Below are 15,291 nucleotides of genomic sequence, written 5' to 3'. Positions count from 1 at the left end.
AGCTTTTTATGCATCTTCATTTTTATTCATAAAAGAATATGCAAATTTAAAAGGTAGTGGTAAATTGAAAAGTGATTTTTTTTTTTTTTTAAATAATAGATTGACGACCAAACATACTATGAATACTAACAAAAAAACAAGGCAATTTGATTGGCACTTTTCAACTCTAAGATTCAGTTTGTACATTGTTTTTGTTTTCTTTTTCTGAAATTAACATGTTAATAATTGACTGTTCAGCGTTTTCCCTTAGGAATGTGCGTCAGAGTTGCATTTTGATTTGTAAAGTCATGTTTTTGAGATTGTAATTCACTATTTAGTGTCTCCCAGTCTTCATACAGTTCATAGAAACATAAAGTTACTTCAGGGTGGAGATGTTTTAGTTTTAATTGTGTGTGTGTGTGTGTGTGTGTGGTTATGGTTGTTTATAGCTATGGTTATATAACTGTATGTTTATGGTTGCATAACATGTAAGTTGCTTTTATGTTTATATTCAACTTTTCAAAGCAAGTCATGCGCTTCATTATTATTAATAGGCCATTGCAAAGCCTCGAGTTTAATGCTGCAGTGCTCTAATAGCAACGGCAACAATTACAAAGAAGAATTTATGGGATTTTTAACAGTTCAGGCTGAACCACACCCACTTCTGTCTGGGCCCCATGCATTTTCAGATTTATCTCGATAAAAATACCGCTGTTTTAACTGGTTTAACACATGCAGATGTAAAAGTACCAATAGTGACATCTCTGCACACCCCTGCTATACGCTGAATATTTTTCTCTCTGCTCTCCATCTCTTCCATTTCCTCTGTTGCTGGAAAACGTCCATAAACCCTGTAATTGACTGAATCGCTCCGTAATGACGACATGTGATTCCTGACTCATCTAATTGCCGCTGCTTGGGATTCATTACTTGAAGCCAGTGGTGGTTATGAGAAAATGTTTAGTTGCATTAGCGGTGCATTAGCATGCGTTTAGCTGTGGGTTGGGGGGCTGGGTGGGATGGGTGCAGTGGGTGGACCCTCATGGCTCAAGGCTCCAAAAGCTTCATCAGCACAGGAATGGACTGAGCTGCCAGCCCGGCACTCTCCTCCTCCTCCTCCTCATCATCCTCTAATTTTCCTCCTCTTTTTCTTCTCTCTTTGCTTTCGAACCGCACTCAGAGGGAATAACGTGGAATTTTTATTAATGGTGAAATCCCCATGGCAACCGTGTTGCGCAGGGGTGCACCGAGGGGAGATACAAAGGGCGAGAAAGTAGACAAGGGCTTAAAATATTGCGCTTTGTAAACAACCATATCAAGTAGCCAACTGCAAATATTGTTTGCTATGTTTCATTTTCCCAATAACCTCATCAGTGTCATTTCTAACCAAATTGCATTAGTGTCTGTGTTTGTTGACTGTGGCTGCTCTTGGTCAGGCTTCAATCTTGCCGTTGTCTCTTTCCCTTTCTGTCTCTCTCTCTTTCTCTCTCTCTCCCCTTGCCTATCTAATTAATTTCATCAGTGGAAAGGTGACTTTCCCTCAGAGGACCCTGGGGGAAATGATTACCCCTCCGATAATTTTTGTCCATCCTCTACCTTTACCCGCCGATGATAGAGATATTGTCTTGGCCTCAGAATATTGAATTCCTGTTCTTTTCTTCCCTTTTCCCTTCTCTCTCTCTCTCTCTCTCTCTCTCTCTTTCTCCCACACAGCTTATTTCTCCATTCTTATCTCACTACATGCAGACCTGTTGCTCTTGTTCTGCCTCCTGTCTCTTGGCTTTTTCATTTTCACTTGTCCTCCTCGCTCACATCATTGCCCTTTGCAGCGGGCTGACTTTGTTTGATTTTGTTTTTTTTTTTTCCTCACTTCGCTTTCTTGTCAACGACATTACCCAGAATGCCCTCTGGCCGGGGAATTTTGAGTGTATGTGCCATGGCAACTCAGGCAAGTGCAGGCAAAGAAAGCCTCAGCCTTCTGATACTGAGGATTATTAGGTCTGAATTCAGACGGATTTGAACCAGCAACCAGAGTCCCCTGAACTGCTTGACTCTTGACTCTGCTTGACTCTTTTTTTTTTTTTTTTTACAGGGCAGAGAGTCTCAATAAAACTGACTTTTATATATTTAGGAACTTTATGTAGGCTACTCAAGAACTTTCACTTTCAATGAATGGCTGGATGGAAAATCCAAATTTCAATTTAGGCGATTTCAGTCAAAATCAATCCAGAAACTCAAAATGAACTCTTAAAATGCCACCTTGCCTCCGTGCCTTAAGACTAAGTGTATCCAGTAATCCATCGAAAGTTAAAATAAGTAGGATAAAATAAAATAATCTGAAACCTGGACTAAAAATCTGACCTGACCCAGCCCATTTTCATGAAATGTCTGTCCTCTTTGGTGCCGTCAGATTCGGGCCGCCATCTCAGTCTGTCCACATTTCCATCCATCTCTCCCTCTGTCCATCCTTTTAATTCAGTCCCTCCATCTGTTCATCAATCCACCCATTTCTTTGTCCGTTCAGCCATCCATCCCTCCATCCACATTTGTCCCTCCATCTGTTGGTTCACTTCACCTATTTACCCATCCATATTTCTCTGTTGTCCATCTCTCCATCTTTGTGCCCATTCATTTTTCTCTTCGTCTGTCCACCCATCTGTTTTTTTCCACACAGGCTGCCAGCTTTTCATCTGCCTTAAAAAATGAGCTCGTCCTCTTTCGCTTGATGCTAACCGTCGCAAATCAGCGTGGAAATAAACGGATAACAGCAGAATCAACAGCAACGCAACTCACGTGCACATGGACTCGTGTCCTTGTCCGCTACGAACCTCTCTTTCACACTTCTCCCCGGCTCTGTGTTGTGGTTAATTGGTCTGCTGTTTGGCCCTGGACCAAGGATGGTGTTTATCTCATAAACTGTGTCCTGGCTATTTTGTGTGTTTGTCTGTGTGTGTGTGTGTGTTGGTGTGCTGATGGTCAGCATAGTAGAAGCGAGGGGAGACCAGGATACATATAGCATGTACTTTGCCGCTGATCAACCAATCCTACCAGCGCTGTGAGTGTGTGTGTGTGTGTGTGTAAGTGTGTGTGTTTACTCTAAGACCCTGCACTGAGGCCAAGGATTAACAACACACTATGTCAGCCAGAGAAACACATCACTTTTCTGTAGTACAGCTACATAAAGCGCTCAGCTGGAGTTATGGCCCTTTTCTCTTTCTCTCTGCACCTCTCTCTCTCTCTCTCTCTCTCTCTCTCTCTCTCACTATCTTAATTTTCTCGTCTCTCTCTTTCACTGTCTCCTCTCTCCTGCTTTAACAACCACCCTCCATCATCACATCCTCTCTTGTAATTACCAGTCACCTTTCTCTCCCCGCTTTTCCTCTCCCGTTATGTCTCCGCTCCCTCACAACTTCCATTCTCTCCGCTGACTCCCTTCCTCCATCACCGCTTCTTCTCTTTTTCCTTGCCCAAACACCTTTGTCTTCTCTCTCTTTCTCTCTCTCTCTCTCTCTCTCTCTCTCTCTCTTTCCTCACTTCCATGACTTCCCTGCCAGGGCAAACAGACTTTAAACTTATTGTGCCGAAAGATGATAGCGGAAATAAATCATTCTTTTTTTTTTTTCATCTCCAACCCCCCCCCATTTCTTACTGTGACTCACTCACTTGCTCACTTATCATCTCTCCTTCAATCCATCCCGCTATCCATCCAGAAACTTTTTTTTTTTTTTTCGGGGGTTTCGTTTTCATCAGATTTGTGGCTGTCTGTAATGGCCTGTCACCATTTGTCCTGTGTCTTCATAAATTCAACTAATATCAGTTTTACCATGCACCCTGCTGTCTCTTTTCAAGGTCTTCTCTGTTTACTTCACACCCCACTCCGTCTCTTCTTCAAAATTTCTCGCTCAAGTCACTTTTTTGGTGTTTTATCTGTTGTTTGATTTCACTGTCATGCAGTAGAGGGGGGCTGTATGCGCACGCTATGCCTCCTTGATGCACAACAAAATCCTAAAACCTCTCCTTTTAACGTCTGGTGAGAACTTGCTGCAGCTCACTCTCTCCTTTGTGTCTTTTCTCTCCTTCTCTGTAAATATTATTGCATTATCCATCGCACCGGGATGCACCAGTCAGTTGTGCTCCAATCATAATCTGCCAATAGAGGTCTTAAACAGATCACGGCCAATTGGCGAAGCACCATTTCAGCTGCCTGATCACATTAGAGGCCTCAATTCATCTTTTATGCTCACGTGTTGTTAGACTGTAATTGAATATAGCATTTTTGCCATAGAAAACGGGCCCATCTGTTTTTTTAAGTGGCTCTGCTGTTTTTAATTTCAGACTTGCCAGGAGCGCAGTGCCGGCACAGACGTTGTCGTTTCATTGGGCTCTTTCCTGACCAGAGCCTTTTCGATAGTGCATGGTTATTGTATTAATTTGCTTTTTTTTTCAACTGTTAATAAATATTGACAGTTCGCCAATAGTAATTTTATAGTCTGTATGATTACAAAGAGTTTGGCATTATGGACAGAAGACGGAATCTGTGTTGTGTCATTCAAAAACCTTTTACGTATTTTGTCCAGCAGTGGTGGAATATGTACCAGAATCCTTTACTTGAGCAACTAAAGGAAAATGGATAAAATGGGAAAAAAAAGTATACTCTGTACGTAAGTGAAAGTATGGCAGTATCAGCAGTAAAATGTACGAAAAAAGTAAAAATAGTCATTGTGAAGAGGACTGGTAAATTATTGACCCATTAAGCTGTAAGAGGTATCTTAATGTTGTAGCTCTAACTGCTCCATATACTGTTGGCTAGTCAGCTGTACTTAAACAGTGCATCAGACTTGATGTTGTGCATATAAAAGCGCATTCTGCAAAGTAACTACAGTTGTCAGATAAATTTAGTGCAGTAAAAAAGTACATTTATTCCCTCTGAAATGTTGCAGAGTAAAAATATCAAGTCTCTGAATGGGAATATTTAAATACACTGCCACAAGCCTCAAAAATGCACAGTACTTGAGTAAATGCTCTTAATTACTTTCCACTTCTGGCCTGCAACAAGGGATGAAAAAGCAAAAACGAACATGCAAGACTTTATTTAGATAAAAATTAGAATTTATTTACTTGTGTTTATGCCAGCAATATCATGCAGCAATGAGAGTAACGTGATGAGCAAAGTGCTAAATGGACATTTGACTTTTCGTACTCACATGGCTTGCTGTTGCCATTAGAAAGTCATTAATTCAGTCAACAATCAGATATGCTGATGAGCATCTCAAACAGAAAATCAGTAATCAGAATCGCCTCACACTGACTTTATCGCTGCTTTCCTTGTAGTCATCTCGCCAACTTTGTCTCTCTGTCTTTCTCCCTCTCTCTGTTCAGGTTTGTGACGATCTACCGCGGTCCCAGCCACACCTACAAGGTTCAGCGGTTGACTGAGTCCAGCAGCTACAGTTTCAGAATACAGGCCATCAGTGACGCTGGGGAGGGGCCCTTCTCTGACACACACACCTTCTGCACCACCAAGTCTGTACCCCCCACCCTTAAAGGTAAACCACACCCACAAGGAGTGCGTTTTTTTTTTTTTTTTTTTTTTTTTTTTTTTTATATTCACCCACACTGATGTCCATGGAGGGCTATGGATCAGTCTCGATTTGTTCATTCATTGTGCATGAGATCTCGAACACACTGATAGGATTCAGGTGAAACTTGGTGGAAATCATTCAGATTTACACCGACCAAGACTGTGTCCTTTTTCCCTAACCTTAACCAAGTTGTTTTTATATCTAAACCCAACCTTTCCCTAACCAAGTGGTTACCAACGCTAAAGATCGGGGTCCTAGGACTGCGGTGCTGAAAATGCAGTCTCCAGTGCAGCAGACACATTGAAATGAGGGGCACGACAATAACAGCCCAAAACAGGATGATCCAGTTGAACGTTTTCATTGTAAAATCAGATGTCCACCATGTGAGAAGTGTCAACTACTACAGCAGCACAAAATCAAAACAAGATATGATAGTTCTGGAGGATAGCAGGCAACTGAAATCCTTGGTGGATGAAATGGAAACACTTATACAAAGTGTAAGCTCTCTGTTTTGGAGATACTGAATGATCAGAAGATCATAATGAAACTTATGATCTTCCAAACTGAATATATTGCATTTTGGGAAAGAAGTGTTTATTTGATAATAATTGACCATGAGGGGATTGTTTCATCGTTCATCACTGCATCCTTCACAGGGGACGACATGTTTACTGTCGCCGAGTTTAATTACTGTTACCAGTATATTATCTTTGCAATAATAACCGAGACGCAATGGCTTATCATCAGAGAGAATGTTCTATACTGTAATTATGGGTGCTACGGTGAAGCAATAAATGCGAAGCGCAGCATCGAAGTGTCCATTAACAGGTAATGAATGACCTCTATGGCTTCTGTATAACTGCTGGCAGTGCATGTGTGCTGTCTTAAATGTTTTCTTCAAAGTAGCATCCATCAATAACCAGAAAAAGCCGGAGGCAAGAGACATCACTAAGTGACTCCTTGGTTACCAAAGTGTATGAGTAAAATGTATGTTGTGCATAGAGTTGCAATCAATAAAGTGCAAAAATTATCACAATGGTAGCAATAATAGAATCAATTCTTATTTTTATTCTTATCCTAAACCAACATTTCAAGTATGGATAGGAAAAAAAGAAGCCAAGATCCTCTCTAGGATCAAAAAGAAAGATAGAATACATTGCTCATAAAACAAGTGATAAAACATAGAACAGATCATACTATTATACTGATACTAAGGATGATACTGGTGTGGTGTGGCTTTGTTTCTTGAGTTGATGGTAAAAGTACAGTTTACTACTCAGCTGGGAGTTTGGAAAAATTTGGAGGGCTAAAAAATTGCCTGTCAGTTTGTTACAAAGCATGTTTGGTAAATCAGAGTTCTAAAATGAAATAACCCATGGTGAAACGCATCTGAAAGTGACAAATATTGCAACCTAGCATTTCAACAAATTATAGCTTTGTAAAATGGTTACCAGTGCCTGTGTTAATGTGAAAGGTTTAACCAGACAAAAAGGCCTTAAAAATCAAATTAATTAGCATGTAGTTTATTAATCCCCTTTGTTGCTACTGGCATCTAGTAAGAAATGCAGTCGCTAGTTAGTAAGTTTACACAACATCCCTTTCCCGGAGTGTGCACTGTGCATGTCTGACTCTGACAACCAATTAATAAATTACTGGAAGCTGCACTGCTGAGAGAGAGAGGGTGAGATGCCAGCAAGGAGCTGGATATCAGTATTGTTTGCTTAATAGGTTCCACAAAATAATTCATATTTGTCCCTCTGGAGTCAGTATTACAAGACAGTAATAAAATAACCCAAAATGTGAAACCTAAAGGAGAGGTGTGAAAATGCCATAACTGCCAGAGATTTTATATATCGCTGCAGAAATGCCTCTTGCAAATTAACAGGCGTGCTACGAAAAGCCTGGTTTATAGTCACTATTATCAGCATGTGAAAACCTCATGGAGATCTGTGTATCCCCCTGTGCTTGTGTACATTACAAGAACGAGTGGATGATTTTATCATCAGGAGGCCCAGATTTGTATCTGCTGTTGTATTTATTTATTTACTGTATAAATTACTGCAAGTGTGAAATCTGGTCATGCAATCTAAATCGTGTTGTGATGCCATTTTCCTTATTTTTCAGCTCCCAGGGTGCATCAGCTAGAGGGGAACATGTGTGAGATCACATGGGAGACTATCCCACCAATGAGAGGAGACCCTGTCAGCTACGTGCTTCAGGTGCTGGTGGGACGCGAGTCAGAGTACAAACAGGTTTGTATCACAAACACACACACGCGCACACATACACGCGCGCGGTCATATGAGGATAAGCTTTAGAGCTCCAGTGTCTTTCTAGTCCAGGACTTTGCTGCATTTATCTGTGTTATTTTTACTTCTTGAGGAGGTGTGTCTGAGAAACCTTTTGTGCCAGTCTGGCCAAGCAGCAGAGGACAAGACAAATTGAGTTCAATGTGATGTCGAGTATCGTATGGTGTGTTTACTCTCCCCTGTACGCAGATTCACAGACACACATTTGCACATACACAGACACTTGACGAGCAAGACAGACACACAAACTCCACACTGGGAGATGAAGCGAACTGTGCTGTGCCAGCAGTATTTATTGAACACTATTGAAGGATTTTTTAATGGGAATTACTACACAGTCAGTGACTGACATTTAAAAAGTTTAGGGTTGTGGCTGGAGCTCGTGGGAAATTTGGTATTGTGTGGCTGGCAGCTGGAGCGATGTGCAGGCCAATAGAGTGAGGACAAAAAGACATTTGTCTTCAGTGCCATTTTACTGTTATTGAATTACTGAGCCGCTGGAGCGAAGAGTTGCCAATACCCACTGGGGAAGACCGCAGCAGTGTGTGAGTGTGTGAAGGCCTGTGGTGTGTATTAACTCAGATTTAAATCTGTTTACACACTTAAGGCTACAGTGAGTTATATCTATATTTATATACACTTCTTTGTCAAATGCAGAATATGTTGCATGGGTGGTTGATGGTGTGCGTCACTGTGTGTGTATTGAATGCCGTCATTCTGCATCTGTGTGAGAAGAAGAGAGAAGACGGGCGGCTGTATGAGGCCAGAGGAAAACATGGCTAAATGTGGATAGGGGTCAATCAAGGCGTGCACTCTCTCTCCCACTCACTCACAAACACATGAACCTTTACACCTTCTCCCCTCTGTCCCCAGCCTGCAGTTAAATGTGCTAATCGACTTTATTAATGCACAGACGAAGCAAGGGAGGGATTCTTAAGAGCTCATATGGAAACACCCGCATGTGTACGCCTGTGCACGGACACACACGTGCACACAATTGCCCTCCCGTCCGCAGCTTTAAAATGCTGAGCAAAGTTTATGATGATGATGATGATGGTGATGATGAGATTGCTGCCCTCGCACTCACCCTCGCAGTGTGTGTGTGTGTGTGTGTGTGTTTGTGTGTGTGTGTGTGTGTGATTGATCTCTCGATGATATCAACACACACCCATTTCACCACAGGCTGCCAGCAAGGGCAAACCACTGAGGGATGCAACATCTTTATTGCCCACTGTGACTGACCGTGTGTGCGCGCGTGTGTGTGTGTGTGTGTGAGAGAGAGAGAGAGGCAGTGCCAGCAGGTGCTAACAGACAGAAAATGCTGGTAAATGAAAACCTGACTTCAATGCTCTTGATATTGCACCACTGTTAAGGTGTGTTGTCTGCCCAATGCACAGGGGGGCCCAAGGCGTCATCCATTTAATTTTGAGAGGATTACTTGCAGAACACCAAAGAGTTTCAGTGTAGCCTGAAAACTCGTTGACCAGCTACTAGTCAAGTCCAGTATGTCTTCGGAATATGAATTGAAAAGAAATATATTTTTTTTAATGAAAAGAGCAGCTACACCTGCATGCCCCAGGCAGCCTTTTTCATTTAGGTGGTAAGGTTGTGACTATGTTTCTTATGCTAAGAAGGTTGTTTTTTTTTTCTGCATGAGAGATTGGCCCCTCAACAGAGTAAAATGAATCTCGGGACCGCTGCATTACAATAAGGCTGTTCCACATACGTTTTCGTTTGCTCTTGCTCCTCATCCGCAGTGATGGACATTGAAAGAGAAAGTATGGGTTCGGTATCTTGCCCAAAGACATTTCAGCAAGACACACTGGCTGTTGCAGGAAACAATCCTGTGTCTGGACTGTTCCTGTGACAGCCTTGTTAACTCCCATTGCACCTGACCACTTCCTGCTGTCACTCCTCGTTATCACCACAGGCACAGAGGGCGCTAGCCCACTGGTTTTCAAGTCAAGTTTATTTTTATGAGCCCTTAAACACTGATCTAGTCTCAAAGGGCTTCATCACACCCACGGTTTGAAAATAATAAATCAATCAGCCGTACGGCATCGTGACCCAGCAGTGTGCAGGTTTTCATTCCAGTCAAACATTTTACCAGCTGCTTTCACTGATTAGCAGCCATTCAGAGAAATCAGCTGTTGTGCCTGGTTGGAGTGAAAAGTGCATAATGTTGGGTTATAAAGGAAAATGTTCAAAATCTTCAAGACTGTTCTCATTTAGACCCGCCTTAGCTTGTAGTTAAAAGAACAGCTGCTTTTATTTCTTAAAAATCAAGTGAAAAAAGTTTTGCTTCCTTCCTTGCCAGGTTCTAAAAACCTCTCTTTGTTCTGTCCGTCTGTCTCTCTCCCTCTCTGGCTCTGTCTCGGTTCCCCTCCAGGTTTTTAAGGGAGAGGAGGGTGTGTTCCAGATCTCCGGTCTCCAGGGCAACACAGACTACCGTTTCCGTGTGGGCGCCTGCCGACGTTGCCAGGATACCTGCCAGGAACTGTGCGGACCACTGAGCCCCTCCTCCTTGTTCACGCTGCGTCGCCAGGAGACGGCGTCGCCAGGGGAGCTGTGCGCCGTGGAGACGGGCAAAGGGTCGGGCTTGATCTCAAGCGACGAGCGCTTCGCGGCGCTGATCGTGTGCGTGTTCGCGGGCTTTTCCATCCTCATCGCCTGCTTGCTACAATACTTCTTCATGAAGTGAGGGAATTTTAACTATAGGATAGAAAGAGAACGCAAAAAAAAAAAAAAGAATCACAGTGAGAAACTTAAAGAAAATGTCTACGAAAGAACCGAATGAAATCAAAATAAACACTTGAGATGTACTTCTAATGCTATGTACGTTTTGTAGTCCAAGTATCGATTCGGGCTTTCCTCGCCTTGTTCCTCTTGTCCTTCCCCCTTCACTCAGTTTGGTCTCATTTCTCTCTATGTCTGTTGTCTTTGTATCATTGTCTGTCTCATTTGTTAAGGATTTATGTCGAGGGAAGCCTTGTCTTAGCCGTACCTCGGTTGGGAAAGAAAACTGATGATCAAGCCTTAAAATAGCTGTGAGCAAAGCAGTTGCTCCTCAGACTGACTTGCATGTTTTTATTTTGTATCTTTTTAAAACATATTCGATTAGAGAACGTGTATATTTCTTGACAGTCATTGCCTTACATTTTTTGTTTTGTTTTGTTTTGTTTTTTAAATGTTTAATTTGCATTTTTTTGCCGCAGTCTTTATTCATTCAGCCATATTCCAATGTAGGCCTTCAAAGCTTTAGCCGTTAATACCTTATTATTCAGTTTGTTACTTCTCTACCGGCTGTAGGTCAATCCATGCAATCTGCACCTGCTCTCACACACAAAACACAGACAGACAAAGACACAACACACACTCATGCGGAAATATACAGCCCTATACCTGTGCGTATACATGCATACATTTACACACACCTTTATGCACACACACACAAAAACTTTTACACACGCAATGACAATGAGAATCACACACATCTCTTCTTAAGAAGTCAATCGCATATCGCCTCAGCTTTTAACGTTCAATCACTCACTCATTCAGCTACCAAAGTGATGCAATCCATGTGTGGTGTAAGATGCTGCTATCCTGTGATTTTATTATATCTAAGAAAGAATGGAAAACCAGTTATCTAATATATATATACACACAATATATATATTATAACAAATATCTATGATGCTAGAGGTGATGTAATATAAGTGATGGTAATGTAGGGTCTGAAGTGCAGTGTGAAAGGGGAGGAGGAGTCGACTGTAGGTGCTCACAAACAGCAGCTCTGAGGTCAGTTCAGCAGCCTGCGCTGAGGTAGAGGAAACCCTTCAACACTGGCCACTGGATCAGAATGCAAAACTTAATGGGTCGAGTGGCTAAAACTGACTTTGGATCAGCTTCTAGGGAAAGCCAGCTAAGAGATGAAGAGAAAGGAGGCCGGGCTGGATTTACTAGGAAGGGGCTGATGTGGGCATTTGATTGGCTCTCAGTGCCTGTCGTTGATCTGTCGGTCCTTCCATATCCTACCATCTCAAGTACCATTGCTCCAGTCTATTTATCCGTAGCTTTATTAGCGATGTGCCCGTAGCATCACAGACCCAGAGGTGCTAACAGCCTGCCAGCTAGCCGCCCTTCTCAGAGCTGTGTGTTAACCAGGAAAGCAGTAGCCATTAGCAGTTAGCTTGAGCTTTACCCCCTCTGACATTCAGCCAGCTGCCAGCCAGAGCAAACGCTGAAGACGATGTAGTTTCTCCTGCCAGCTCGTGTGTGAATCTAAAGACTCTTCTCTTCTTTTCCCTCCTCTCCTCGCCCGCGATCACCTGTAACTACCTTTTGCTCTGGACACTTAACCAGCTCCCCTCTCGCTGTCGATCCATCCCTATCCTTCAGCTCATCCACCACTCTCTCTCTCTCCTTCTCTCTCTCTAACTCTCTCTCTCTCTCTCTCTCAAAAGGTGCTTTATTGACATGTAATCAGAGCCGTAGCGAGTCTGTGGTCTCGCCTCAGTCGAACGTGTTCTCCGGGGACTTGAACTAATGTTCACTAACCAAACAAGCCTTTGACAGAACACAACACAGCAGAACAGGGCATTCTGACACACGTAACACCCGTAAGCCCCTCCCCCCACCCGCCACCACCACCACCCCTGCACCCCCCACCCATCCCACATCCTGAACCCCTTAACCCCAGACCCAAAACGAAGCCAAGGTACAGCCCAACACACCCTGATGATCCAAAGAAGTCACCCCGACCTGCTCGTTTACTGAGTGACCTGTCCACTTTTATCGGGGGGGGGTGGGTACATGGGTGTTACGGGATGGCCCCGCCCCTAAGCTCTGATTGGCAGCCTGTAACGTACCTCAGGGATAAGGCCTTACCGAGGGGAGATCTAATCCCGTCATCCCCATTGCTGTCGTCATCATCATCATTAGGGTAGCTTTACTCTCTTTTTTCTTCTTCTTCTTCTTCTTCTTCTTCTCTTTCGCTCTCTCTTGCACTCGCTGGTTCTTTCTCTCCTCCTTCGTCATCACCTTCCTCTCCTCGTTTCCGTTTTGATGCTGTATCTTGTCCTCTTTCGAAGCTGTGCCTTGCTCCTGTATGTGTCAGTAAGCAAAGTGGTTTACTAGCTCAAAATACCTTTGCCAAAGTTGATGGGAAAGTTAAGGTAGAGTTCTTTTCTAGGTTTTATTTATACTATATATTTGCATACAGTACTTTACATGCCAATTACAGTGCAATCTTCATTTATTTATTGTTTAAAGATTAAGAGACAAGTGTAGTTATATACTAATTTTTTTCCTTGTAGCATGTTTTTTCTTTTTTTCTTTTTTCTTTTATTTCTTTTTTTTTTTTTTAAATGGATGTATGTTAGATTGTGTGATTAAGGCCAGCATTCCTTGTCTCAGTAACCCTTTAAGTATTTCTCTTACAGCTGTTGGGAACCTGTAGCTCATCAGTCCGTGCATTGCAGTTATCATTGCCGTTTCAAACATGTAACCAAATGTCTATATATAATTTTTTTTTTTTTTTTTTTTTTTCATCTCCTGCCCCGGCCGCGCACAGCCGAGCAGCTCCTGTAATGCTTAGAGAGACATGTAGCAAGCCAGGCCTTAAGGTCAGTTCAAGTCATCTGTTATGGGATATACGTAGCTGCCTTTGGCTTTTTTCTGATTAGTGTTATAATGAAGCTTCTGATATCTTTTTACTGTTTTATTGCCAAAGTGCAGGCTTCTTGTGTCCACTCGATGTTGCTTTTATGGTCGTCTAAAGGGTTCTGTGATGTTCTTCTGTAACGACACAGCATTACGATTATTATTGTTGTTATTATTATTCTCTCAAAAAGGAAAAAACATTAACTTGATCTGTGATTATGCTTCTTTTCATATTATCTTTTATTATTTTAATGTTTTTTGTTGATTTTTTTCTGTTGTTGTTTTTTTTGTTTGTTTGATTTTGGTTTTCTTGTTTGTTTTTTTTTTTTTTTGTTTGTTCGTTTGTTTGTTTTGTAAAGCAAATTGTGCCATTTTGAAATGTGTAGCCCCTTGCTGAGGAGACTTTTAACACAACCTGATTTCACACTGAAAGTTAAAAAAAAAAAAAGGCTAAACAATCATACGATGATTTCAGGCAGATGACGACAATAATAATATTGACGATTCCTTGTTCAGGCTAGTGCTGGTATAGCAGTAGTGAGTATTTTTTATCCAGTATTTTGCTAAGAGATGTTATACAGAGATATCTATAGAGCTATAGTATGAGATGGTAATAAGAAAATACAATATGACTAACAGAGTTTAAGCACTTTTTTTATGCCGAGCATTAGTCTTGATGAGGTTAATATCAGCGAGGGGAGCCGCCGGTTCCCTCTCGCTCTGTTCCAAACACTACTGCCAACGCCGTCTGTTACACTCATTGGCATTACTCTGCCGTTGGCATCACTGTGACATTGGCATTACTGGGGCATGATTCTGTGCTTCTCAAATGGCACCCTGCTCCCTGCAAAATGCATACTATGGCAAAAAAAAAAAAAAAAAAAAAAAAAAGAGAGAGAGAGAGAGAGAGGGAAGTGCACTGCGGAGGGAGTACGGTGCCTTTTTCAGACTTGCTCATGGTGTGTTTACCCAGCCTGTTGCGTGGTAGTCGACAGGCGGGTGTGTGAGGTGTCCTGTCCTTAAATCCTTGATGTTTTGTTGCCCACCCTCATCCCCTTTTTTGTTCTTTAAGCCTTTGTGCCCTCATGGGAGAGTGGAGGTTGGCCTTATGTTAGGCCAAGGTCAGGCCAGTGATATTAGCATTGATTAGTCCGACGTCAACCCAGCGTTTTCGGAAAGGCTGTGTGTTTATGGGCAGGGTGCTCCCTTTATGTGCTTTTTTTTTTTTTTTTTTTTTTTTTTTTTTCAAATGCTGGTGAGTTCAGTTCATGAACCCCGCCCTCCCCCGCCCCGCCCCGCCCTGCAGGTCCTGCACATTCGGCGGGTACGTCAAGAATGAAAGACCGTTTTTGCCCAGCAACCCCACGTCTGTGCCTTCTGATTGGTTCTTTTGTTCATTTTAATTTTTTTTTATGTTTTTTTTTTTTTTCCATGTTTTGTACGTTTTACAGAAAGTAGAGATTTTCACTGAGAGATTGGCGATTTGACAAACGTACAGAGACTCACAGGTATTTAACTATTTTTTAAGCAAAACAAAAAAAAAGAAAGATATTTTTACCTCACAATTTAAAAACAAACATTCCAATGTTGTCATGGTCTACGAATTGAAAAAAAAAATTAAATTCATGCATTTCTTCTTGTATTGTAAATGTTAGACAATTTCATATGCATTATATAAAAGAAACTGCCATATCAATTTTAATGTATAGATTTTTGCAAATACTACCCTATGTATGTAAGACGTAACTGTATCGGTAGCG

At 42.0% G+C, this 15,291-nt stretch overlaps 1 protein-coding gene across 2 annotated transcripts in view; it reads left to right on the top strand.

Annotated features, from left to right (window-relative positions):
* The window catches only part of fndc3ba (fibronectin type III domain containing 3Ba), a 119,879-nt gene extending 106,063 nt beyond the window's left edge, over positions 1 to 13,816 (top strand). For both annotated transcript variants that reach the window (XM_030082029.1, XM_030082030.1), the window contains exons 25-27: positions 5,359 to 5,525; positions 7,686 to 7,813; positions 10,260 to 13,816. In XM_030082029.1, coding sequence (XP_029937889.1) covers positions 5,359 to 5,525; positions 7,686 to 7,813; positions 10,260 to 10,571 — 607 coding nt within the window. In that variant the 3' untranslated portion in view covers positions 10,572 to 13,816. The remainder of the gene's footprint in view (positions 1 to 5,358; positions 5,526 to 7,685; positions 7,814 to 10,259) is intronic.
* Positions 13,817 to 15,291: the final 1,475 nt, after the last annotated feature.

This window comes from Myripristis murdjan, chromosome 22, assembly GCF_902150065.1.
Source record: "Myripristis murdjan chromosome 22, fMyrMur1.1, whole genome shotgun sequence".
NCBI classification, from domain to species: Eukaryota; Metazoa; Chordata; class Actinopteri; order Holocentriformes; family Holocentridae; genus Myripristis; species Myripristis murdjan.
The sequence above is the reverse complement of the archived record's forward strand: the minus strand, read 5'-3'. Positions and strand labels throughout refer to the sequence as shown.